The 27,863-nt window shown below is 42.7% G+C and overlaps 2 protein-coding genes and 1 long non-coding RNA gene across 3 annotated transcripts in view; 2 read left to right on the plus strand and 1 right to left on the minus strand.

Annotated features, from left to right (window-relative positions):
• Positions 1 to 27,863, minus strand: part of LOC308482395 (putative transmembrane protein 244) — a 59,455-nt gene that overhangs the window by 23,541 nt on the left and 8,051 nt on the right. The window lies entirely within an intron of this gene.
• Positions 1,167 to 17,389, plus strand: SRSF4 (serine and arginine rich splicing factor 4). Its single transcript, XM_081015436.1, has 6 exons — positions 1,167 to 1,489; positions 11,888 to 12,030; positions 12,894 to 13,006; positions 14,388 to 14,602; positions 15,316 to 15,405; positions 15,985 to 17,389. Exons 1-6 carry the CDS (start codon positions 1,383 to 1,385, stop codon positions 16,796 to 16,798), a joined length of 1,482 nt encoding a protein of 493 aa, XP_080871562.1. The 5' UTR covers positions 1,167 to 1,382; the 3' UTR covers positions 16,799 to 17,389.
• LOC308482399 lies at positions 2,571 to 9,958 on the plus strand. The gene is made up of 3 exons (XR_013989251.1): positions 2,571 to 4,617; positions 4,956 to 8,545; positions 8,588 to 9,958. It is a non-coding gene; the product is annotated as an uncharacterized lncRNA (long non-coding RNA).

Raw genomic sequence — 27,863 nt, forward strand, 5'->3', positions numbered from 1 at the left:
TCTTGAAGTGAAGTACCATGTAACATTTTGATGCCTTAAATGCAAACACGGGTTTCTGGTGTCACAAGCTGTCACGCCTGTGAGCGTTATGGTGTGCCAGATCTTCTGCCTAGCGACAAAAGGGAAATTTAGTCTGCAAACTTAAACACATTTATTTAATCATTATATGCTTTTATTACGTTTTTAGATATGCTGTAAGCCATACAGAGTGGCTGGAGAAACCCAGGCAGATGGGTGGAGTATATATAATAAAAATAAAAATAAAAATTGGTCGCTTACTACATAAAATACCTTGGAGCAACTTACAGTGGTATTTATTTATTGTATTGTATATGTACACCACCCCATAACATGAAGTTCTCTGGGCAGTTTATAAGTTTAAAACCCACACAACTTAAATGCACAGGTAAGACATAAAAGCATTTTCTTAAAAAAGGAAAATCTACATAAATACAACAAAACAGAATTCATGGCACTCTCAGTGTGGAAGTTACTCCAGCATAAACTTCTGCTCTTTAATTAATTAGCATATGACACCCTATTGTGTAGATGAATAAATGCATATGATCATGCGGTTATATTGTAATCTTCAACATGCTTATTAGCAAGCAAGTACTTTTGAACTCAGTGGGGCTTAGTGCTCAGCAATGCACTCCAGCGAAGGTGCATCCGTTAGCTGCTTTAAAAATTAATGAATATAGCTGCGCCTGGTGGATTTATGCCTGCCGCCACGCATATAATGAAAGCACATGGGTTGCCTTCAGCTAAGTTCCGCTCCCCGAACACACCCACTGAAATTAATGGACCTAAGTCAGCCACGTCCATTAATTTCAGTGGGTCAGCTCTGGGGTATTACTAACGCGGGATAAAGCCCCGGCTCACCAAGCCATCATACTGGTGAAACTTTGTCCTTAAGCGATCGGAGGGAGCGAACCGCACCTGCCGAATGTCTGCCTGTTAAGACAAGCGCCTCCCCCCCGCCGGCTCATCTCCGAGCGTCCCCTTTAAGAGCCGCCGCCCATTCCGAGAGGCGAGCAAACTTCGAAAAGCGCCGCAGCGGACGCCTCTCGGGCCCGCCCGCCCCGCGGCGTCACCTGACGCGCCTACGTCAGCGCGCACGCCCTTGCGTTGCGTGTGTGCTTACGCCGGCGAGGGAGAGGAGGGAAAGAAAAAAAAAAGTCCGCTGCCGCCTGCCGCCCCTCCCCCGCCTTCTCTCTCTCTCTCTCTCTCTCTCTCTCTCTCTCTCTCTCTCTCTCTCTCTCTCTTCCCTCCCCCCCCGCCCTTCCCGCTCAGCGCTGAGCTCCGCAGGTCGAAGCTGTCGCTGAGGCCGCGTCCGCCGTCGTGCGCGGCGCCAGGCCCTCGCGAGGCTGTCGGCGAGGGAGATGCCGCGGGTCTACATCGGGCGGCTCAGCTACCAGGCCCGGGAGCGGGATGTGGAGCGGTTCTTCAAGGGCTACGGGAAGATCCTCGAGGTGGATCTCAAGAACGGGTAAGGCGTCTCCGCCGCCGCCGGGCCTAGTCCCCGGGATCCCTCGTTTCTTCCTGTCAGCGCGGCCGGGGCCTCAGAGCGCATGCGCGCCCTTTCCCCGTCCTTTCCCGCGCGCGCTTCTTGCTCGCCCGCCGCCTCCTCTCCCGGGAAGGGCCTCGCCGTGGCTGCCCCTGGGACCCTTCAGAATTGGCAGAGCAGAGGGGCTTCTCCCTCGGCTCCCGTTTTTAGGCCTTCCTTCTCCCTCCGTCTGGCGCCCCGCTGCCCCTTCTGCCCTCCCGGAGAGGTGAGGGGGCCGAAGGCCTTCCTCTTAAAATGAAGTTCGCTGCAGGAGCGTAAGGGAAGCCGCTACCACCGACCCCGGCCTAGCTCAGTATCGTGACTGACAGCAGCTGTCCAAGGTTTCAGGCGGGAATTCTCCCACTTGAGCTCTCCTGACAGTTAAGAGCTGTTCGTAAGGGAGACGGACTTCCTCGAAAGGTGGTGGTGGGCTTTCCTTCACTGGAGGTTTTCAAGCAGAGGTTGGGTGGCCCTCTGTCATGGATGCTTTAGCTGAGATTCCTGCTTTGCAGGGGGGTTGGACTAGATGACCCTAGGGACCCCTCTCAGCTCTTACGATGCTGTGAGGGCAGGGGTGCTTGAACCTAGGACCTTATCCATGCAGAGTGTGTGCTCCATAACAGACCCTTCCCCAAATTTGGCAGCAACTAGCAGTTCGAACAGGAGTGACTGGCGTGCTCTGGTTCATGGGGTCATGAAGAGTCGGACATGACTAAACGACTAAACAACAAAGCAGTTCAAAAGCACGTCAAAGTGCAAGTAGATAAATAGGTATCGCTCCGGCGGGAAAGTAAACGGCGTTTCCGTGTGCTGCTCTGGTTCGCCAGAAGCGGCTTAGTCATGCTGGCCACATGACCCAGAAGCTGTACGCATGGCTGCCTCGGCCAATAAAGCAAGATGAGCGCCGCAAGCCCAGAGTCGGCCACGACTGGACCTAATGGTCAGGGGTCCCTTTACCTTTTTACAGTATAGGGAGTCCCCCATATACAGTGGTGCCTCGCAAGACGAAATTAATCCGTTCCGCGAGTGTCTTCGTCTAGCGGTTTTTTCGTCTTGCGAAGCAACCCTGTTAGCGGATTAGAGCTATTAGCGGTTTAGCGGCTATTAAAGGCTTAGCGGCTTAGCTGCTAAAAGGCTATTAAAGGCTTAGCGGCTTAGAAAAAGGGGGGGGAGCAAAAAAAAATCTCAAGACTCGCAAGACATTTTCGTTTTGCGAAGCAAGCCCATAGGGAAATTCGTCCTGCGAAGCAACTCAAAAACGGAAAACCCTTTCGTCTAGCGGGTTTTCTGTCTTGCGAGGCATTCGTCTTGCGGGGCACCACTGTAATGTGTCTCAGACCATTTTGCAAATTCCTTCACTGAGGGGTCTTGGGAAATATGTTTCTGGGTGCAAGGAATTCAAATCTGCTATCCTTTTTTTGTGGTTGGACAGCATTTAGCTGGTAAGTCTACATGTGATGAAGCACATACAGTCGTACCTTGGATCTTGAACGCCTTGCAACTCAAAGGTTTTGGCTCCCAAACGCTGCAAACCCAGAAGTGAATGCTCCGGTTTGCGAACGTTTTTTGGAAGCCGAACGTCCAATGCGGCTTATGAGGCTTCTGATTGAGTGCAGGAAGCTCCTGCAGCCAATCAGAAGCCATGCCTTGGTTGTCAAACATTTTCGGAAGTCGAATGGACTTTCGGAGTGGATTCTGTTTGACAATCAAGGTACGACTGTAAAGTGCTTTTGGAAAACCAAATAATTTTAATTTTACCTTCTGAAAATTAGGTAGTTCTAAAGATTAATTAATAAATAAAAATGATAATAAAAAATATAACGGCAAGTACTTGGCAATCATTTTTAATGATTTCTATGCAGTTTAACACATTTTACTTACCAAGCAAAACTAAATTATATTAATTTAACAAAAACGTCTTTTGAATTTCCATGTTATGTTACAACTTTTTATCACTCACTTTTTTGGAAAATAGAAGTTGAAAATTTCAGCACATCCTAGTAGCAGTGCAGCCTCCACACTGGCTGTCAGCAGCTGTCTAGGATTTCCTATAGGGGTCTCCCTGAGCCCTGTCTAAAGATGCAGGAGAATGAACCTGAGACCTTATACTGTACTTGCAAAGCATTTTCTCTGCTCTGGTGCTCTGGTCCTGCCTTCCTTTAACACAAAAAGTTCAGTGCTAAGTTTGAATTTGAAATCATCGTCATCATCTTTTATTTATATCCTGCCCTCCCCAGCCAAAGTCGGGCTCAGGGCGGCTAACATCATATATATAACATTGGTATAAAATCAAACAATAATTAAATTACTTCCTAAAACCAGGTCAAAATCAAATTAAAATCTAATTAGATGGCTTTCCGTGGTGTTAGGGTTTTTGCACCTGTAAAGCAGCATAGTCCTATACATGTTTTCTTAGAAGTCCCACTATTAGTCCTTGCACAGTAAGTGTGTTTAGGATTGCAGCCTACGTCTTGAGATTGACACTTATATGTGCTTACTTGGGAATAAGCTCCATGAAATTCATTGGGACTCACTGTGTGTGTGTGTGTGTGTGTGTGTGTGTGAGAGAGAGAGAGAGAGAGAGAGAGAGAGAGAGTCTGCTGTGCTTAACAACAAAGTTCTAGGTGTATTTACTTAGGTAGAAAAGTAATAGCTGTACCACTGTGCTAATTGGGGTTCATTACCATGTAAGTGTGCAGGAGGGCACAGCTTTAGAACACTTTTTAAATGCTGCATTGTGGAAAGAATGATGCATCTGAAATGTTTCTGCTGTAAAGTTAACATGCTGAAACTCTTGCACAGATTTCCTTGCTTGAAATAGGCAAAGGAAGAGATTGGCCCTCATAGCTTATTGATTTAGAGATTGTTTCCCACGCCATAATGGGTATTCTGGGATGTGTGCATCCCAGGTTTTCTGATTAGTCTCCATGTGCTACATATGCAAGAAATGCAGTTTCTACAGGCCTTGTGAATATGGCATCATATGGGCATTCAGTATATTCCATGTATGCACATTTCGTCTGAAAACATTAAAGTACTTGCATGAACATCAGCTTTGTAGTATGGTATAGGTCAGGGGTCTGCAACCCGCGGCTCCGGAGCCACATGTGGCTCTTTTACACCTTTGCCACGGCTCCGGGGCAGATACTAGCGAGGGGAGGAGGCGCATTGTGCACCCCGACACTCCCCACTGTGGCGGGCGCTGTACTGGCTGTGACGTCGCATGGGGGCGGTGCGTGCGTTAGTCACGCACCGTCCCGACGTCACCTTCCCGGCTGCTGTCAGATCGGAGGGCAGCGGCGCGCATGCTTTAAATGTCGCAATGGTTTTGCGGCTCCCAGGTTTTTTTTCTTCGGAAACGGGTCCAAGTGGCTCTTTTTGTCTTAAAGGTTGCAGACCCCTGGTATAGGTATTACCTGGGTTGGGGAGGGAGAGTTCTTCCTTAATTAAGTGTATTGTTATTCATACATGTGGCTGACAACTGACAGAAATGGAAATTACTCCTGCCCTGACAGAATAATAAAAAAAAAAGCTTCTGCCCTGATGATCCGTCATAAATTTTCTGTGAGGTAAACTGTGAGGTAGCCAGTCATGGGAAACTTAATGCCTTGTTTGCTCACAGTGATGAAGGAGGTTTGTGTATGGCCATAAGGCTCCTTCAGAACTCAGCTTATTAAGCCAATGGGTTGTAGATCCTGTGGTCAGCATGGTCAGTGGTCAGGGATGGCAGGAATTGTAATCTATCAGCATCTGGGAAGGCCACAGGTTCCCCATCCTTGCAGTATCCAAATGTGGTCATTGATAAGCTCCAAAAAGACCCTTCCAAACTAATAAAATTAGTTTCAAAAAGCAAAAGGTGCATTGATGGATCTAAATTGGCTGAAACATACAGAACTTCATACTTTGGAACTGTACTGTTGAATATCTGAGAGTCATGATGGAAAACTTGTTCAAAAACTACAGTGCAGAAAGACTTATATGGTGCACAGTGCCATTAGGGATCACCCAAATTCAGGGGTAGCCAGTATTAATAGTCATGATAGCTAAATGGACCTTCTGTGTTAAAAACATCCACATAATCTTTGAACACCACATTGTCTGGCTTTGACTGGCAGCCGTTGAAAGCAGAATGCTAGACTTGACAGGTGTTGATCTGATCCAGCAAGGCAATTCTTCTGTTCCTAATAATTTGTTGAACAGTGGAGGTTTCTCAGCAAAGAGTTTAGGCACTGAAAAACTAGTTCTGTGACTCACTGCCAGGGAAAGTAATGTGTACTTTGAGCTGTAAGAATGATGAGTCTGTAATTCATTCTGTAGCAGTTCATTATATATGGGCAGACAGCAAATTGGCATTCTAGGAAGAGTTTATGGATTGATTCTCCTCTGGAACAAAAAGTATGTAACATGTAAGTTACACTTGTAAATGGTATCCCGGTGTTGATTTCTGGCATTCTTGGGGATAGAATGTGGATGGTTGACACCTGTAGATATGCTGCTAACCCATACAATTCATGCCCCTCACAAAACTCTTTCCCATTTTCAGAGATTGATGGCCCGTGCATCCGTAAACAAGTGGCTTAGCTGCCAGAGCCTTTGCACCACACGTAAAGGTGTTTTCATAGGCATGCTCTTGGCAGAAGATCTGGACTTGAAGCCCTTCTGCCTTGCCCTCGTGCCCTCTTCCTCCCCCCCCCCCCAAAAAAAAGCCCTCCTCCCATATGGAGGGCTGATTGGTGTCTTAAGGATAATTTTGTTGATCTGGTAACATGTAAACTTCCTAAGCCCCCTATATTGCTATAATATAGCTATCTGTTTCACAAGCTCACATTATCTTTCTTCTGTTCTCTGTCTTTGGCATTCTGCTGGGCTAAATTCATTCTTATATTGGCACAAAGAATCCTGTCTCAGTGCTGGAAGTAAAAGATGAGCTCCAGGTTTTGAGCACCATGTTATCAGTGCTAAATGCAGTAATTTTAAACTGATCCCACCTTTACTTTAGAATTCTGGAGTTATCTGCCTTTCTCTCTTTATATATGCTATTTCATATAGCTATCTAAAAATCTTTCAACAGACCACAGTTAATTTGCCCTGGATCTAAAATCACAGTTCTATACATTTTTTTTATTATTTTATGTAGCAGGTATGTTGTTGGACTAACAAGAACAATTTTCAGGTGTAGAACAATACTGCATTGTGGTTTTCCTCAGAATAACTGCGTTAGTTTTATTTGTTGGGGCTGTCATCTTTTTCATTAATGCTTAGCAAACAATTACAAATTAACTGCAAGTTGTAAGATATCTTGTTTTTCAGTTCTTCATTTTTCAGTTTATGCTCAGAATTAATGCTGGCCATAGGTGCTTAGTTTGCAGGAGATTTTAAATTCATTGTTTTAAGTTTGGGGTAAATTAAGCTGGAATGTGAAGCTGGAATGCTATACTACAGAGGCTGTAATCTGATGCCACACTAAGTGTGACAAGTACAAGCTGCAGTGAGGCTTAGGCTTGCACAGTGTTAGAAAATTAGATATGCATACTCCCCCTCTACCCTGAAACAGCTTTTAGGAACAGAGCACAAGTTTTCACTTCTGATTTCAGTTAGCCACAGTTCAGCATATCATCTGAATACAAACTCAGGTTAATTTTAATTCAGGTTTGTTTAAACAAGCCAGCTTCAAAACCCATGGTTTAAAGTTCGTCTGTTTCAAACAAACCATAGATAAACCAAACTATGCTTAATCTTGTTGGTTCGGAAAACCTGACAAGTTGCTGTTAATCTATGTGGAAGTGAAAGCTTCATAACTTATCACAGTCGTACGAGAAGAGGAGCAAAGGGCACACAAGTCTGAGGATCATTATAGCTTGTTTCTGTCATGCTGACCTATGGTTTAATATGATGTTCAAAGTGGGCCCATCTAAAATACTGTACCTATCTCGTCCAGAATTCTACAGATTCATCAAGCAAAAATTGTTAATCAACAGGACCATTCTCCTCTCTCAATGAATAGGGTCTAATTCCTGATCTCACCCATACCTTTGAAAGTCAGTCCAAGGTCAAGGACAATCACATACTCTTGTTTTATCTTTGCACTTGCCCTATAATCCATTCCTGAAAAGCACAGAGCAAAAACAAATCCTAGGTTTCCTCCAAACATTGGAGCTGCAGGGTGAGTGGGGACCACATTTCTGCAACTACAGGACTTGTTCATCAGAAGTTTTCCAAGCACTTACCATGACAAGTGTGGTGAGTGATATTGTGAATCCCTGATCCTAGTCCCATTTATTTTGATTAGTACTGCTGTCTTTACATTTGTGTGAACATAGACTCCTCTGAGAACAGTGAGACAGGCCTAGATCACACAAAGGGAAGATAATGGCAAGTAAGAGATCAGAAATTAGAGGAAGAGGAAATATGGGTCATACAACTAACAGACTGAGAGGAACTTTTTTTGACAAGGACTTAATTCTGTCCAATTAGTGACAGACACTTAACATTATCCTCCCCAATCAGGGGCTTGGGTAACATGCGTTTTTTTGTTCATGTTGTCAGTTGGGTATACTAGTATTTTTAATTGCTAAAATAGTGAAAGGTTGCCCATATTGATTAGAATTCAGAGTAATAACCCTTCTGTCTCTCTTATTCCACAACAGAGAACTGTGAGCATTAACAGTTGGGCACTCTTCTCTGCGTCACTAACCTCACAAGGTTGTTTTGAGGATAAACTGAGTGAAGGCACTTTGAGCTCTTCAGTAGAAGAGTGATATACATACAGATGTGACATGCAAGTCACTAAATGATAAAAACCAATCGTCATTTGGCTCCTCCGTAGTTAGAACTGCCTCTTGCAGTGGTAATGCCATCTGATCTTTATAGCCCTTAACTATGTTTAAGAAAATTGCCTCCTGGGTTTGTGTTTTTTCCTCTTCCCTCCCTTTCCCCTTTGTTGTTATCTTTATAGATTGCAAGCCTGCAGGCAAGGGTCTGTGTTTTTAAATAATTTATGTGCAGCACAAAGCATTAGGTGGTTTATAGATAAGAATAAAGTTCCTGGACTTCACCACTTCTAAAGCTTCCAGGAGAGGCCACTGGTGTTCACACTTGGAATGGGGATGCAACTCTTTTTGCACTTGACCCAACAGGCTTCCTCAGAGGAAGAACTGTGATATCATCCTGGAAAATGTAGTGCATTCAGTCTGTGCAAAGGCCTAAAAGGCTCGTTGTATGGACTGAAAATCATTTTCTTGTATAATGAGATAGTGTGCACATTGTGAAAAGTGTTTGCCCTATATTTTCTTGGCATTGGCAATGAGCTGAACTTTCCTGCAAAACCAAAGCATGTGTTCATCTTCTGTACCCACACTCTCACACTAGAGATGGATGCTAAACCTGCTGTTGTTTACACATTTGGACAATAACTTGTAAACTTGCTGCTTCTGGTTTTTTCCTTGTTCGTCTTTGGAGGCCATTGAGCATTTCATTTCTTTCCTCTTAATTATGTCTAGCAAGCATTATTAGAAGTTGCTTGTTCACTGAAATTGTTGATGCTTAGACATTGAGGGGAAATCTTACAATTTTCACTTCCTAAAAATCTTGCTGAATGAGGTCATTGTAGTAGTAAGTGTTTTGTTTTCATTGGCATGAAATAATTTAAAACCTCACTATATGCAAGCAGCAATCTGGATAGAAACACTTCTGCATCTGAATAATTCAGTATCAATATCCCTCCTGATTTGCAAGAGGAATATGTAAAATTCAGAGGTCTACAATGGAATGTTACTTGAATAAAACACTTAGGAATATGGTTTCTTCCAGATTTTCAACAATAAGAGATTACAATAGCAAAAAGATTACCAGCACAAAAATAAAAAAAAATCTGGAACAGTACAAACAATACCCTTTTTCCTGGTTAGAAAAGATTACTGCAGTTAATGTGATTATTCTCCTGAAAATTCTATTCCTTTTGGGAATGTTGCCTTTGGAAATAAAATATAATAAACTGACAAAAGAAAACCATGAAGTGTATGGTCAAGCAAACCACACAGAACTGCTAACACTAATCTTGGTGTTTTGATAGCCAGTAGAGGAGGCCTTGAATTTCCTGATGTTACAAGGTATAGTCAAGTGGTAAAATTGGCAATGATCAATAGTCGCTTTATCTAAAACTGATGCCTGCTCAAATTTGAAAATGGGGGAGCACCCATATACATGTATGCCTATAAATGTTACACATTATTTACAATATACTTCAAATAACTGGTGATGAATAATGAAGTCATGAAGAGATAGGAATAACACACTTTTGAGTGCTGTTATGGCAGGCAGTCATCATTTTCTACTATTTGCGACAAAGCTTTGCTTGAGGTATATCAGCCTCTTTTGCCCTATGGTAAGACTTGACAGCTATTCTTTTTTTTTTTTTTTAATCATATTTATTAAAATTTCCAATAATAACAGAATAAAGAAAATAGAAAAGATAAAGAAAAAGAAAAGAAAGAAAAGAGACCAATTTTAAACCCTTATGTTCATAACCTTCTTTCTGGGACTCCCTCCTTCCCCTCCCGACTGTATTCCCCTTTCCCTACGTTGGTTCCACAAGTTCTCATTCCCAATTTAACCTAATATGTTATGCCTAATAGCCAATTTAAATTACAATCTTAACATCACTCCTCACCTTTAACAAAGTAAAACAAAGATTTTTTTCCCCAAAATCTACCCCGTTTCCTTCCACGAATTCCCCCTTTTCTTTTTTTTTCCAAAACTTGTTAAATCAAAATACCAAAGTTATATATAAAAAAAAAAAAATTTAAAAGATAGAAAATAGAAGAAGATTCCAAAAGTTGATTACATAGCCTTTGGATTCTAGAATTCCCCCTCCCTTCCCCGGTTTAGATTCCCTATGTCCATCAGTCTGTATGTTGTCGGCCTGGAGGTCTCAAGTCCACAGCCAAACTTTCTCAATTCATCTTGCCGGTTTTCTTTAAATTTACTTATTTTGATAATATTTAATTTCAAAAGTCCAGTCTGATCGAGGCCTTTAATTTCCCTTGATCATTGTTACTCCTCCCATTGTTCTTGCCGTGGCGTAGTTGGTCCTTTACTCTTTTGTTTCTTACTTTCTCAGGTTTCTGTCTTGTTCAGCTGCAAAACCATTCTTATTCTGAAATCTAGTATCTCTACAGAGGTTTGTTATTCAGGAGCTTACTTAAATAGAAAGATTCTATTGTGTTGTCACCTCTGTAGACAAAACAAATATTTCAGTTTTGCTACTTTCCCAGGAGCTAAGACCAGTAATACACATCCCAGAGTAGTTTTCCATATACGCCGCTTGTAATGTCCCAAAGCCCCTCTAGAGGGATTGCAATAACTTTATGTCCTCTCATCCAAAAGTCAAATTGTTGTTTCTTTTTCCATCCGACATTTTGTATCCATATTTATATCCAATTGTATCAAAATCAACCAGCAAAATACTTGTAGCAAAGTCCTCTTTATATTCTCAAGATTTGACAGCTACTTTGACAGCTGTCAAACTCTCCATCTCTCTCCGCCAGGTTCTCTGAATCGCCCCGGTTCCCGGGGGGGGGTTGCCTTTTCCCTCTCACCCTCGACTCTCCTCCAGCACAATTCTTGTAATGATTCCATCGTGGAATTTGGTATTTTTAGTCAGCAATAAACTTCAGAATTGATCTTGGTTTCTCAGTCCTTGTTTTAGCATGTTTACAATCAGGGAGGGGACTGACTTCCTTTTTAGATCCCCCCCGCTCGTGCCGAATCCGAAAAAAAAATTCCTTTTTTTTCCCTCCTTTTGTACCCGGTTACCCAATTACTCACGGGTTTTTGTTAAATGTCCGAATTTCAAATGGAAGAAGCCAGCGCTCTCCGACGAATGGCATGCGGCTGCACTCGGCAGGGGAAGCGATAGACTCAAAGTACCACGCCACTCCCAGGCACCCGATCCGTAGCCTTTAAAAAGGCTCCTTCACGAGTCGGGAGGGCGCTGACGGTACCAGCCGAGTCCCCATGTCCACGGGCCCCGTGCCCGTGGTTTTTAAGGGTCCCCGCGTCGCCGGCGCGGTAGGACCCAGCCCCTGCCGAGCCGGCTCCCTCCGGAGCTCGGAGGGAGTCCGCCATTCGGCGATGGCGCCAACTTGGATGGGAGACTTGACAGCTATTCTTATGCCATACTTTTGTTGTTACCATTGAACTTCTAAGGCTACACTTGGAGAGAGATGCTTGTCAACAGCTCCCATTCTGCATAGATCTTCAAAGCCCATGCCACTGTTGGCCAGAATTGTGAAGGTAACTGTTGACGTGGTTGATGCTGGAACTGTTTTTGTCTCCCCTTAGGTATGGCTTTGTTGAGTTTGATGATGTGCGTGATGCTGATGACGCTGTTTATGAGCTAAATGGCAAAGATCTTTGTGGGGAACGTGTAATTGTTGAGCATGCCCGGGGCCCTCGCCGCGACAGCAGTTACGGTTCTGGACGCAGTAAGCACTAACATACCGTTGCATTGGTGCCTTTTATTCTATTTAAACACATTTAAAAACAGTATTTTTTAATTAAAAATGTAAAGTTTGATTACTGTAGATTTTATTAAAGTAATATTATTTAGATATTAATATATTCAACTTTTTAAACTGTAATTAACTAAATGAACTTTAATTTTCATTATTTTATTTTGTAAATATATGAATGGTTTATTTGTAATGTGATTGTTTAACATAGACTTAACAAAGACCTCAATGTTTCAATTAAGAGTCCTTTGAGGCTAAGATGACTGCCTGTTCCATTTGCTGACCCTGGGTTGCCTTTCCATGAGTGGCTCTTTGACCTTTGTGGCCCTTGGCTGACCCAAAAAGGAAGCCATGTGACGACCGCAACCTTTTCCCATTAGACGTGGGTGGTGAGGACCCCAAGGGTTAGAGACAGATGTGATTAAACTGAAATAGGTGCCTGAAACCTTTATTCATGTTATATATTCAGAAAGCTTTAAATCAATGTAAGTAACATTAGTAACTGACTATAGTGATTTGGTTTTTTTGTTTTCAAAAACATTATTTTTTATTAACTTAAACTTAGTTGCATGTTTAATTTTAATAGTAAATATAAAATATACAGTCTTTTAATTATGTGCTAATGTTCTAGACATATTGTATATAGACCTTTTTAAATGTCTGACTCTCATAAAATTTTTAACACTGAGAATGTAGTTTAGGCTAATGGGAGGGGGGAACTAAATGTATTTACCGGCTGTTGGGTAGACTAGTTTTTATTTTCTTTGGGGGTATAGATTAACCACCTGGCTCCACTACCTTACCTGAAGTATTCCATCTGCTTATCACCTCTAAAGGTGGATATGGTTATAGAAGAAGTGGAAGAGATAAGTACGGTCCTCCGACCCGTACTGAATACAGATTGATCGTTGAAAATCTGTCAAGTCGTTGCAGTTGGCAGGATTTGAAGGTATGCCATCTCTGTGCCTCTGCTAGTGCTGATAAAGGTTTGAAAATATAAATTGTGCTTCTCTTTTTAAGCCTTGCTTTTGGCCTGTGGTCCACGCAAACATATTTTCCATTTTTCATGGAAACCCTGGGTGGTATTCAGTTATGCTTTACTCAGAGTAAACCCACTGAAGTTTGTGAACATTACTAAGGTAATTAATTTCAATGGATCTATGCTTAGCTGAATACCACCACCTGTCCAGAATAACTGACATTGTGTTAACTCTTACTGCAGTCTACAAAGCACAACAGAGAACAGTAAAAGTGATAAGCTCCTTGAGCATGAGGGTTTCAGCCTGTGCAGTTATTGTGCACACTGAATATTTTACTATTTCAGATGTTTTATTTCATTTAGTTGTTTCATGAAAGTTATATAGACTGCTTGATGGTAAAAAAAAAAGGACCCTCATGTGCATAAATGCAGATAAGATGCTTCTGAAGTAATACAAGGTTTTGTACCTAAACTCACATGTTGCTATGCGTTTTGAAAACCTTCACAAACAGCCAGCTTGCAGGGAATGGGGGTTCTTTCCTCTGGTTTCCTGGCTCTTGTGGTTTACTGTCATGTTTCACATTGGCCTGCTTCCCTTGGAAGGCAGTGGACTAAAATAGTACTGCGGCCACTTTGAGGAGATTAAGGGTGATAGACCCCATAATGCAAACTGGGATGCAGAAGGATGTGTGCAGAGAAAAGGAAGGCTGAAAAGTCTGCTATGCATGCAGTCTATGAAGTCTTGGTTGAATTGCTTGAGCTAAGCAAATGCGTAAGCAGATGCAATAATATCCAAGCAGGATAGTCCCAGTTGAATTACACTATCTGCTTTATCCTTTCTGGCCATTTTCACCAGTAATTGGACAGTATTGTTCCTCCTTTGCCAGCCCAACAGTAACATCTTCAAACAGAATGTCTGAGGTTAGAATTGCTTCTGGTAATAGACCACTGTGCTCCTTGTATTTTAGACCAGAGGTGAGGCTTGGTGTAGTGTTCAGCTGAACATTCTCGCATGCACACTTTGGAAAAGAAATGCAGTCTAGTGTGCTTTTCAGTTGCAGCATCTAGGGCAGAGCTTTCCAGACTTTTCATGTCGGTGACACAATTTTTAGACATGCATCTTTTCACAACACAGTAATTCTGTGTTACTTGCAAACTGGAGGTTAAACTAAACCCTTTCCAGCCCTAGGAGGATCGCAGGGAGCCTTTGCACGACACACCTACACACTTCAGCCAACACATTAACATGTCATGACACACAGCTTGGAAAGCTCTGACCTAGGGGGGATGATAACAGACAGAATCAGCTTGAAAGCATAGGTGTATTCACAGGCAATGTTCTGTCTTCCAGGATTATATGCGTCAGGCAGGTGAAGTGACGTATGCTGACGCACACAAAGGTAGAAAGAATGAAGGTGTGATTGAGTTCAAATCCTATTCTGACATGAAAAGAGCCCTTGAAAAGCTGGATGGGACAGAAGTAAATGGTAGGAAGATAAGGCTAGTGGAAGACAGGCCTGGGTCCAGGCGGCGCCGCTCCTACTCCAGAAGTCGGACTCATTCGAGGTAAGTCTGTTCACAACACTCCTTGGCAGGGCAAACGTTTGTTAGAGCTGCTGGAAAGTAATGTATTGCACCCTTGCTTTGTTAACCTTGCAGGAACAGTGGTGAGTTGCAGAACTGTGAAGTTCTCTTGTTGGGTGATGGAAATAGAGGGGTGCTTTAAACTTAATTCCAACCATGATCAAACAGATGAGAGTTTAGGTTTACTCATTACTAATCTCCACCTCTGATCTTGGTTTGAGGCACAGCCAAAGTTAGCAATTTCATTCAAGCCAGCAAACTGTGTTCATGCCTTACAAATCACAGTTGGAAGCCAGAGTGAGACCTGGGTAGAGCCATAGCTCAGTAGCAGAGTAGCAGAATCCTTGACATCTCTGGATAGGGGTTTCAGGAGCTTTTTCTACCCCCATCTGAAGCTGGAGAGCTGCTGCATCTATTGATCTCTTCCCTGATATAAGGCAGCTTTCCATGGTCCTGTAGTTTGCCAGATTAGACAAAACAGCTACATATGCTTAGCCACAAGCCAGGATCAGACACAGGGAATTATTGTGCATGGGTGAAGGGAAGACAAACCTGAGGTATTTATACTTAATCAAAACAAAAACAAAAAGAACCCAGTAACCTCCCCCCACCCATTTGCTATGCCGTGTTTCATGAGTCTCCTAAAAATATGTAAAAACTTATAGCTACAACAATGATTTTTTTCTTTCTTTCAGGTCCCGCTCTCGAAGCAGACACTCACGTAAAAGCAGGAGTCGTAGTGGCAGTAGTAAAAGCAGTCATTCAAAGAGCAGATCACGATCCAGGTAGAGCAAACTCAAAGTTATATGATTTTCAAAATACTTCAGAGGATACTGATTAAGTGGTTTTAACCGATGTCAACATGAACAAACCTTGCGTACATAGCTGTGAAATCTAATCATTATAGATCCCTAATTTGCAGTGATTTTTGCTTTGATTTTTTTCTTGAATTCCAGATCCCATTATTACCCTCATTAGCTTTAAAATCTAGATACTGATCCCTTACTGTTCTATTTCTCTCCCCTTCCTGTGGGTTTCATTTATTAACAGCTTGTGTGATTTGTTTCTGTAGCAATAATACTCATTTGAGTGCTACAACACACAAGTCAGATTCTAGTTACAGTACAGTATAGGAAGTTCTTAAAATGTGAACAAACACTGAATGTCTCGCAGGGAAATGTGCAAGGAGGGAACATAATGAACATATGAGCGGAAACTGATACAAGTTCAATTATTTCAACAGGGTAAGACTTGCAAGCTTCTGTTTGAGTAACAAAATCACAGAGGCTAAATTTTATTCCTGCCGATAACTGCATGAAGATTTATATAAGAATTCCTTTGCTACTTTTGGTTTTGCTTCTTAGGTCAAGATCCCATTCCAGAAGCAAGAGTCGCAGCCGAAGCAAAAGTCGAAGCCAAAAAGCAAAAAGCAGGAGTCCAAGTAAAGATGATAAAAGCAGGAGCCGCAGCAGAAGTGCAGAGAAATCCCGAAGTAAAAGTAAAGACAAGCCAGAGGATGTGGTGCAGAATAATGACGATGTTGATGATGATGACCGAGCAAAAAGTAGAAGTCCTAGCAAGGAAAAGAGTAAGAGTAAAAGCAGGAGTAGGAGTGGCAGTAAAGAGAAAGCAGAAGAGGAGGAGAGGGGCAGTGTGAGGGGCAGTAGAAGTAAAGAGAGAGAGAAGAGTGTCAGCAAGGCGAGAAGTAGGAGCAAAGAGGGGAGTAGGAGCAGGAGCCGTAGCAAAAGTAAGGACAAGAGGAAAGGTAGGAAGAGGAGCAGAGAGGCCAGTAGGAGCAGGAGCAGGAGTCGCAGCAGAAGTGAGAAAAGCAAGAGGCGGAGTAAACGTGACAGCAAGTCTAGCAGCAAGAAGAAAAAGAGAGAAGACCAAGAACGGTCTAGATCCAGGTCTAGATCCAGGTCCAGATCTCAGTCCAAGGAAAAAGAGCATATAAAAGCAGAACCAGACACAAAGGAAGCAAAAAGTGAGGGTGAGGAAATGGACACCCGCTGTAAATCCCGGTCCAGGTCAAATTCCAATTCTAAACAAAATGTCAGATCAAAATCTCGCTCCAGATCCAAATCTGTTTCAAAGCCAAGATCCCAATCCAAGTCTAGATCGCGGTCTGCCTCTAGATCGCATTCCCGATCTAGATCAAGGTCTCGGTCCAGATCGTAAACTTGCTGCAACCACACTTAGAGCTCTATGAGAAGTCTTTTGTACATGTTTGGTAGTTGTAGCACAAGTGATTGGAGTAGAACACATGTCACTGCTGTACATTTTTAAAACCCCGCCCCACAATGGTGTGTCTTAAGTGTTCAGTCCAGTGCTCCCTCTCTGTCGCACATTCTGGAAAATGATACTGAGAGTCTCATCAGATCATCTTCCTGGATTTCCAGAATAGCCATAGAGAATGAGCACTGTGTTTCGATGGGCTTCTAAGATTGGAATGATGACTCCTAGGTAGGTATGGTAACTTCAACAATTTGCCCTTAAATTGATGCCCTTTGATGTACGCCATTTAGTGAAAAGTGCAGAGTCTTAAATTTCATATTACTTTTGTTTCATATTTTGGACTTGCAGAGTTTGTTAATAGCACAGTCAAGAAAAATAGATACCTACAGTAAACCATAGGAGGGGGGGGAGTAGAGTTCCACATTCTGGTATTGTGACAATATCCTTGTTTTATATTTTTTTATTTTTCCCCATCTTGCAAAGTACAGTGGCCCCTGTTTCCATTAAATTTGAATAAAGACTATTTTTGCTTGACCACACGTTGTAATGGTTTTAAGTTATGCTGATTTGTCCCTTTACATGTTCATAAGTTTTAGGCAAGATCTTCAGAAAACAGTATTTTTCCAACATATTAATTCCTGTTATCAAGACTCCATAGTACTATTATGTGGCTGCTGACAAGATCCCTGCACAACTTGGCTTACGGTTGAAACAAAGCAAGTATCTCTGACCTACACCCTTAAGGGGATATATGACCAGTTTATTATGACCTCTTTTTAAATGATTTTAAACAAATTCACTATCCTTACTTGCACTTCTCGTACAGCATTAGGGAGAGCAACAAAATCTAATTGACAACTATGCAATTGTGCAGGGGGCCTGTCAAGCGTGGTCCCTAAAGCTTTTAATAGACACATTGAAATGAAGTTGGTCTCGAGGGTGTTTGATGTTCTTATTTGTCAGTTGATGCATTGAATTGTACATGGATAAATGGTAACTGCAGTAAAGTGACTAATCCTTTATGTGGGACCCATTCAAGTTTAGATCGACGACACAGTGACAAGAAATGTGGGGTGGCCAGAACAAATGAACAGCTCCTCTATGAGGAAATGTTATGATATCTGGGGCTTTTTAGTTTAGGAAAAGGGTGAATTGGGTGGGGAGACATGGTAAGAAGTGTATACAGTTATACATAGTGTGAAGGAAGTGGAAAGAGAAGTTTTCCTCCATCTCTCAGCTTTCATTGGAAGACTCCCAAGTTCTAGTATGCTAGTATGAATGCTAGGAGATTCAGGACAGACATCAGAATGCATTTCTTCACACATTACATGGTTAAACTATGGGATTCACACACCCCGGCGCCACCCAAGATATTGTGATGCCCACAAACTAGAATGGCTGTAAAAGAGACAAATTCATGGGGGACAGGGCTGTCAGTGACTACTACCCATATCTTCTACGTCCCCTGTTGGAGACAGTATGCCTTTGTATGCAACTCACCAGTGAGGAAAGTGCTGTTGGCATTTAGTCCTGCTTTCAGGCTTCCCATAAACATCTGGCTGGCCATTGTGAGAATAGGATTAGGGCTAGATAGGCCTTAGTCTGATCCAGAATGGCTCTTATGTTCTTTACATGTGTGACAGTACTGCCTCACTGTTGGATACGGTGCTCAAGTGTCCTTTTGCAAAATTCACTTTTATCTGAACCCAGCAACCTGATCTGTACTATGTGGGTCTTGAATCGTTTCCAAGTGAAGACATACATTTGTGTGCTTTATTCACAGTTACAAAGACAAAAAAGCTGGCTGTCCTTGGGAACAGATGTAATCTGGCCACTGACAGCAGATAGTTAGACATATGAAGTGATCAGGAACTTAAGAGCATGCTGCCTAAACAATGATCTAGTACATGGCACAACTTCACCTAGATTTGGGATGTAGAACCTGTGGCCCTTAGACCAGCTTCCATCAGCCCCAGGAAGCATGGCCAGTGGGCAGGGGTGGTGGGACTTGTAATCATATCAGGAGAGCCACAGTTTCCCCATCCCTAGCTTGGATGCTGTTATGCCGTAAAACTGCTTGCCTACTCACACCTATTCATAGGGGAAGGTGATAGTCATCTAAGGCTTATTTTGTGCTGTGACACTGAACTGATGAGCTCAGGTGTCCTGGGATTTTTTCCTCTCTTGAGACTGATGAACACCTTTAGGCAATGTAATGAGCTAGCCTCAGCAACATGCTTTTCCATCTATTCTTTTTTACAAACATAGCTTGAAGGAGAGTTTTATGTGTCTACTCTGAGTAGAACTTAGTTGGATACACCTATTCAGTGGTGAGGCTTTTGGTCTTCTCTGGGTATGTTGCCATTGCTCCAGTGAGTGGATTAGGAGTGCTTCCTTGCAAATGCAACCAATGAAGTTTTGTTTAGGTTTTTATTCTACCTGGGAGCTCTTCAGCTTCTAAACAACCCATATGCTCAACTCCAGGTTTCAGTGCTTTGACGGCATGCATTTCTGGATCAAAGTAGGTGAACACATGCTACATCTAAAGCTCAAGAGTGCCTTAAACTCTTGGATACAGATTATTAAAGTGTGGAACTGCGATGATCCTCTGCAGTTGTGCTGGTAGGAATAGATTTTTTTCGGGAGGCACAAATATATATATTTCTGGTTTCATTTGTTCAGTTCACTTCTATCAAGGAACTAGCTAGAGTTGCAGTTCTGATGCAAAATCTTCAAGTGGATGGTGCAAGACATTAACAAGATTAATATATTTCTCCTGGACTATGGTAATAATATCTACACTTTGAAAACTGTCTGTAATGGAACTGAACTATCCTTTTATAACCTTGTGTATTTAGACTAGCAATAGAGCATTTGGAAAGGGATATACATGAATTTCTTGTCTGTCTCTGGACCAATACAAAAATAAACCATTTCCTACTGCTTATTGCATTGTAGTTTATATGCCAGATCTATACTGCATGGTGCACCACTAGGGGTTATTTTTTTTTAATGTTAGAATAAGCCTCGTAAATAAGTTTGCAGAGTTACCAGCCTGCTGGAGTGGCAGAGTAAGGATGGAGAGCTGCATTTTTATGCTATGTGCATCAGCCCCTTTTGTTTCTACACTGCATGCAGCAGAGAGCCACTGCGCCCTTTCCTTCCTCTTCCAGTTCACTCATTTGCATAGAATTCTGTTTGCCTACATGGAATTCCAGTCACCTGTGGCTACCAAACCAGTGTTTAAATACATGGCTGATTAAAATGTTTGCCCTGCCTTTCCTCCAGGGATCTGCCCATGGTCTTGTCCAGGCGTCCCCAAACTCGGCCCTCCAGATGTTTTGGGACTACAATTCCCATCATCCCTGACCACTGGTCCCGTTAGCTAGGGATGATGGGAGTTGTAGTCCCAAAACATCTGGGGGGCCAAGTTTGGGGGTGCCTGGTCTTGTCCTCTTACCCTTACCACAACCCAGTGAAGCAGGTTGAAGGTGAGTAACTGGCTCAGGGGCAAGATTTGTGACTGAGCAGGAAATTGAAATGGAGTCACCCTAACTGAAGTCAAAAGTTCCAGCCATTTCCCTGCAGTTGCTCAGTGGTTTGAAGAACGCTGTAACAGCAACCTGATGTGGCAGCCTTCCATTCCATGGCTATACAGGGCTGTGAGCAATACCTATCTAAAATCCAGACAAATTACTAGCAGTAAGTGTAAATACTGAGCTTGATGCAGGAGAATCATAGAGTTGGAAGGTGCCACGAGGGTGCAATGTCTCTGGAGCCTTTTCTCCCAACATGGATCTCAAAACAATGTCCCATGAGATTAAGAGTCTCATGCTCTACAACTGAGCTATCCCAGCTCTGTTTCAATATACAGAGCTTCCTATGATGTTCCAGCACATGGTTCAGCAGCCAAGTGGGATGTGTTCCCCTCCTTTCCTGAAGCAGCAAGACGATGGCAACAATAATGGTGCTGGACACAGTGGGCTAGAGGAGGCGCTACATTGGGGATACTGGAGACAAGAGGGTGTCTCAGAGAGGGAAGTGCATGTGAAAGAAAAAGGGGCCCTTGGCTTACGTTCCGTCTCCACCCCACTGGAATTTCATGTTACCCTGAAGTGGCAGCGCTATCAAGAGGCTTCAAGTGAAATTTTAGGAGAGACAGGATACATGTCATCCAGCCTTTCAAAGCATCTCTGTGTGAAAGACAGGAAGAGTGATGGATGGGCCAAATGAGTTTCAAGCAAATGTAATATTTGAGGAATTTAATGGGGCACAACTTCAACACATTCCCTTTTGGCATTCTCGGCAGCACAGCAAGTCTAGGTGTGAGCAATATTTAATCCTTTCTGTGAAAGCATAATGGGTCGCTGCTAGCCAACTGTTTTCCAAAGGGTCAACACAGCTACTTTGGTATTTTTTGGGGGGGGAAAAGAGGATTTTGCACCACCTGAAGGCGGGACTTGATTCCATTATGGGAAATCCTCTCCAGTCTCTAAGGAAAGCTATCCAATGTGGCTTCTATTGAACTTTTGCCTAGCACACCTCAAATTAATTTCTGACTTTGCTAATTGCAGGGCTACCTAGTTTGTCTTAATTCCTGTTTTTTGAGCTATCAAGGAACATTGATGTGCATCTAGGAATGGAGACACACCTGGGTAACAGCCAGCACTATGTTTTCAGGGATGGGAAATCACCCATTGTTAATTCTTCCTTTAAGCAATTCATATACTGCTTAATTACCAAAGTTTCCTAGAAGGCCTTGGCGCAACTTGATACCTGCATAGCAGCTAAAAGAACCTCACTTGAATGCCTGCTACCTCTTTGCCACCCTGCCTTTTTTTGTAAGACTGTGGCCGGCAGAGGGAGCACCATCCATCTGAGGCCAGATACAAGGAGCTCCATCCATCTTTCTCCAGGGTTCAGGCATGCTAATTAGCTTCTGTAGAGAGGAGCACAGGAGAACACAGGAATAAGATGTCCTCTGCATGATACCAATAAGAAGAGGGAACGCGAAGGAAGAGCTTCCCCTTAGGAAAACACCAAAAGAAGTATCAGACAAGTAGGAAGAGAACAATGTGAGGGCAGTATCAATAGATACAAAATTTAGAATGAGACTGACTTTCAAAATTAGCATCTCTAGGCACACTTGCGAGAGAGGTTATTCTGGCTCAATGAATTTGACTTTAAAAATAAAATGAAAATGATGCATTTGTTTTCAAAAGGGACACACTGATGCTTTGATCAAAGCACCTTCAAAAAAGACCGGTCTGGGGCTTAACTGCTAAATCACTTGCATTTGTTCCCTTCCTGTCAACAGAATTTTTTATCTCACCATTAAAAAAAGGTGAGGGGGATGAAAAGGTAATGCTTCCAAAAGACTTGCTGAAACGCCCTGATGAAGTGTATTTAAAAGGGTCCCAACCTTTCTGCCTTTTATACTATTCAGGACGTCACTTTCTTCCACTGCCACAAAGAAGCAAAATAAAGGACGGTATTAGCAGCCCAAAATCTCCCATGCGGGATTTAGCACATAAAAGACTTTATTTCTTTCTGTTTAAAGATTCCACAGACATTTATACACACACATATACAGGTGATTTTTTTATCATCATTTTTCCTCTTCCTTGACCTCTTATGTATTATGCAGCAAAATCATTCAGCGCAGCCTTTAATTCCCCCAGCTGATCTCCCACACCTTTGGGTCCCCGGCAGCATTTATCTTTAGTCCCATACGTTGTGCGCAACTTCATTCTCTTCCTGGGTTGTATTGAAATGCTTTTGGAAGGAAAATAATCCCTTTGTTACTCAGAGTTTCAGGCTTGGCAAGCTTAATCCTGGGGCAAATAAAGCAACTGGCTTCTCTATTCTCATGCTTTCTACCAAGGGACTTCCCTGTCTCAGGTTCATTCATTTGCCCAGGTCCCAAACTATCCTTCAGTGTGACAGAGGGCTCCTCCAGGTGTCCTATTAATTAGGAATTGATGACCATTTTTGCACATGATGGTATCAGGGCATTTGTACGTGACCCCTCTCTCAGTACTGTTTGCTCCTGCAAAAATTCAGATCGGGCACACTGCTTTGATTCCAATCGGTGTGTGCCCCTTAACTTCTTGTTGAAATACTATAACTATTTACACCACAGATGTTCTGTTTCTGTTTTATTTTGCCTTGCTTTTTGTGTTCTATTTATTATTGCATTTATATCCCACCGTTTTCTCCTAGGAATTCAAGGTGGTGTACATAGTTCTTCCCCTCCTCATTTAATCCCCACAACAAACCTGTAAGGTACGTAAGGTTGAGAAACAGAGACTGGCCCAAGATCGCCCAGTGAGCTTCATGGCCGAAGAGATTTGAACCCTGGTCTCCCAGGCTCTATTCCAAGAGGGCATCTCCAAACAGCAATACAGTCATACCTTGGTTTTCCTGATAAAATGTGTGTGCAAGCCAGTATAAATTCACCATTAATACACTATGATTGGGTCAATTATATGTTGCAACACACACACAGCCTGAGCTCATGCATGGTTTTCCTCAAGCATTTGCATTTTAGGTTGCGTCATAGTCCACCAAATCCATCTTTCTCTACCACCTTGTTTGCTAGTTGCCATTTAACACTAATTTAGTCCATGTATTTGGTTCATCGAGGTTTGTCTATATGGAGCAGGGGTGGGCAGAAAGGTTAGGTTCTGCTAGGAAACCTCTGGCCGATTGCAATTCGGGATAGAAAGATCTGCCAACTTTGGTTTCCTTGGTTTCTCATTTTATCAGCCTTAAATTTCTGTAAGCGCCCCACCTTGAGAACCGTCGCTCCAAACTTGGTGGTGATATCCAACGGGCAGCCAAACCTATAGATGTTACAGGACGGGCGGAGCTGAGAGACACCCCACCACCATGAGCCTTGCCTCACACATTACCAAAACCATTCATTTAGGCAGTGTTTTTTTCTAGGGGGGACGCAGGGGTACGTGTACCCCTAAACATTTTGTGAATCTTTGTACTTTTGTCCATTTAAAGTATTTATTTCTCCTGATTTGAACTATAAAATGGTGATTTTCTTGAGTCAAAATGAGAGTACCCCTAAACATTTTAGGGGGGGAGCACTGCATTTAGGTTCAAGACTCCGTTCACAAGTAAAGGTAAAGGGACCCCTGACCATTAGGTCTAGTCGTGGCCAACAGTGCCTGTCTAATCAGAAACTCAAGATCCCGACAGCAGCCCCTAATGTCAAGAAAATTAACAGCAACATATCTGCAAATCATTGCATCTGCAAGGGAAACTCAGCTCAGCTCAGCATGCAGGAGGAGCCCCAGCTGAGCCCCAGGTCTCCAACATAGGAAAACAGGGTAAGCGCCAATACCAAATGTAGCAATTCACTGATAAATGTATCCATGTACTGGCTCAATGGGAAAACTTTAGAAATTCATAAGATACCACTCGTATCAATCTTCTCAGTTCCAATGGCATTTAGGACCCAGGGAAGTGAGGTACAAGGTGAGGGGTTAGTGAGCCCACCATAATCCCTGAGATGTACAGTCATGTCAGCAGGTCCTTTGAAAGGAGTCATGACCGGGAGATATCCTGCCCCAAGAGCGTCAGACAGATAACCATCTCAATCACAATGCCTACTCACCCCATAATGGGATGAAGCCTGGACAAGACTAAGGGGTGTGTATGACTTAACTCAGGGACCAGGGAACTGTAAATACTTTCCTTTCTACTGTGATGGAGTACATGTGAAATACTATATTTGATTGACAGGGGCATTCCTGGAGACCACACCTTTTATGTGACATATCTATGATGTCTTGATGATGCTTCTGGAAATGTACTATGGGAAACTTTTAAAAAGCTGATGTAACAATTGATCAGGGCTTCTGCCTGCTTTGTCTTTGTGGTAGTGGGAAGTCTTGTTGCAACAATAAAGATTAGGCCGACTGGCCGCTGTTTTGCTTCAATCTCCTGGGTGAAGTCTCTTGCTTGTGATCCCCGATCTGAACCTGTGGGACTCAAGGTTAGGCAATTGTAGGACGGGGGTGGCGCTGTGGTCTAAACCACTGAGCCTAGGGCTTGCCAATTGGAAGGTCGGCGGTTCGAATCCCCGCGATGGGGTGAGCTCCCATTGTTCGGTCCCTGCTCCTGCCAACCTAGCAGTTCAAAAGCACCTCAAAGTGCAAGTAGATAAATAGGTACCCCTCCAGCGGAAAGGTAAATGGCGTTTCTGTGCACTGCTCTGGTTTTGCCAGAAGTATAAGAAGAGGAAGAAGAAGAGTTTGGATTTGATATCCCGCTTTATCACTACCCGAAGGAGTCTCAAAACGGCTAACAATCTCCTTTCCCTTCCTCCCCCACAACAAACACTCTGTGAGGTGAGTGGGGCTAAGAGACTTCAGAGAAGTGTGACTAGCCCAAGGTCACCCAGCAGCTGCATGTGGAGGAGCAGAGACACGAACCCGGTTCACCAAATTATGAGTCTACCGCTCTTAACCACTACACCATACTGGCTCTAAGAAGTGGCTTAGTCATGCTGGCCACATGACCTGGAAGCTGTCTGCAGACAAACGCCGGCTCCCTCGGCCTATAGAGCGAGATGAGCGCCGCAACCCCAGAGTCGTCTGTGACTGGACTTAACAGTCAGGGGTCCCTTTGCCTTTTAGGGTGCTCCAAGGACTCCCTTTTACATAGAGAACAGACAGACAGACAGACAGACAGACAAGCCGCTTTCCCAAATCTGTATTGGATAAAACAGGTGTATCTGTTTTCGCTGGAAATTAATGGAACAACAGAGAATGGGCTGCAAATTGAAGCGATTGTGCTCTCCCCAGTGCCTCCTGAGGAGCAAGAACACTGGAGGACATTTGCATCTGCCTGTTTATGTACTCCAAATCCCTGGGCCTATAAACGACCTGTGATAAGAATTTAATAGCTTCTGTACAGACAGATGCAAAGCTCACCCCTTATCTCTTGGCTCCAAAAATCCCTCTTTGAAAAAATATTGCTTGAGAAAGTACTTTCTCGATAGCGCCGGGAAGGTGCAGCAATACAGCTATGGCCAAAAATAAAAGGATGCCCCCCCCCCCCGGCAAAACAGAGCAAATCTGGGAGGAGGTAGGGAAAGCAAAATAATCATAATTGTGCTCATGTATCCCTCTACTGGGTACCTAATCTGCATTTAAAAGACTATATAAATATGTATTTTACGCTCGCTGTGCCTTCAAAAAACACCAGGAAATACTTTGCTATGGGTTCTATTTTTTCAACAAACCTGACATAATTTGGTATATTGAAAGAGCTGTTTCTCTTGGCTAGTTTGAAACATTTCTTTATGTGGGAAGAGGGTTTGTCATTGCCATCAGTTTAATTCAAGACCTTAGGCAAACTAGTTGAGCAAACATTTTCGAAAACACACAGGGAGTTCTGATCCTTGGAGTTCTTGATTTCAAATGGGGGTGTCCTACTGCAAAAAAAAAAAAAAATTCACAGCATGCAGCTTTAATGTTTAAGTGGCAACAGCACTTGGGGCACCTGCAGCAGAAATCTTCTAGTCAGTTAATCTGAAGGAGCCCTGGGCTGTTCCCATCAGTATACTGATGACAGACAGCTCTACTCCATAACATCTGAACCAGGAGAGGCTGTGCAAGCCCTGTACCACTGGTATGGCATGTCATCTTTATTTTTCAAAATTTCTTCAGGGAGGGGAGGGGTCTTAAGAATATGTTTTTGGGTGTGAAGTATTCAAATCTGGTATTATTTTTTGACTGGACAACATTTAGCTTGGTTAATCTATGTTTGATTAAAAAGCACCTAAATTGCTCTCGGAAAACAATAAAAAATAACAATTTTACCTTCTGAAAATTTCAGGTAGTGCTGAATTTTTTGTTTTGTTTTTCTGCATAAAGCATATCCTACTAAGCATGCAACATTACCTTGTAATCATAAAACAACATTAGAAAGCAATGGCACCAGTTAATTTAAACCAAACGTAAAAGAAATTTAAGCAACTTTCATCAAGTCTTGCTTTGATTCACTGACTTCTTTCTTGGCCTCTGATGTAGCCCTCACATTTCTAATTTCTCTTCATTTGACTTTTAATTTGTATGCCACCTTTCTATATTACTATGCACAAGACAGTTTACAGCAACAAAATGTATAACGAAAAGCACACACCGTATGTGTATACACCTACCTGCTTCCTTGTTTCGCACACCTCTCTATAGATTGAGCCTGACAGGGCCATCAGTTAACTTATTTACTTCCGCTGTTGTAAGTTTACATGTCAAAGGAGGTTCATAGACCCTGTCAGAACAGTCTATGAGCAACAACAGGGATGAAACACTGGAGTTGACGGAAGGTACAGGATGTACAGGAAGATCTGAGTTGGGACTTCAGAGAGCAACAACTCTCTGCCAGTTCCAATTAATTTGCTCATATGTGTGAATGTCCCCAGTCCTTAATATAACTGCAAGTACTTGGCAATCATTTTTAATGATTTTTATGCAATTTTTTCACACATTTTTTCACACAAAAATTAGTAAGACAAGTTTAAATTAATGGAAATTCCACAAAAAAACCCCTCAAAAAGTCACTATTTTAATGTAGTTATTTACCAAACCAAACTAAAATATGTTAATTTAACCAATACATCTTTTGAATTCCCAAGTCATGTTACAACTTGTTAGCACCCCTCATTATTGGAATTTGAAAGCTGAAAAATTCAACATGCCCTAGAAGCTGAAGACACAGAGGCGTGTCTTGCTATGTGCTGAACCTAAGCTGGGACTCCTCTAGAAACCTAATGGGGACGCAAGATCTGATGAAGTGTTCATGCTTTGAGCCCCTCCACCCTATGCTTAGGTTATACATATACATATGAATAAAACCATCTATCATAAAGAGGCTTCAGTGACCTTCATTCTAAAGAAACTGAACCTGAGGCATGTGTTGACACCCTGGAAGTCTTCCTCAGTTTGGAGATTGAGATGTGCATGACAGGATATTGAAAGGCGCAAGA

Source organism: Podarcis pityusensis (assembly GCF_964106645.2).
Source record: "Podarcis pityusensis genome assembly, chromosome: 8".
Classification (NCBI taxonomy): domain Eukaryota; kingdom Metazoa; phylum Chordata; class Lepidosauria; order Squamata; family Lacertidae; genus Podarcis; species Podarcis pityusensis.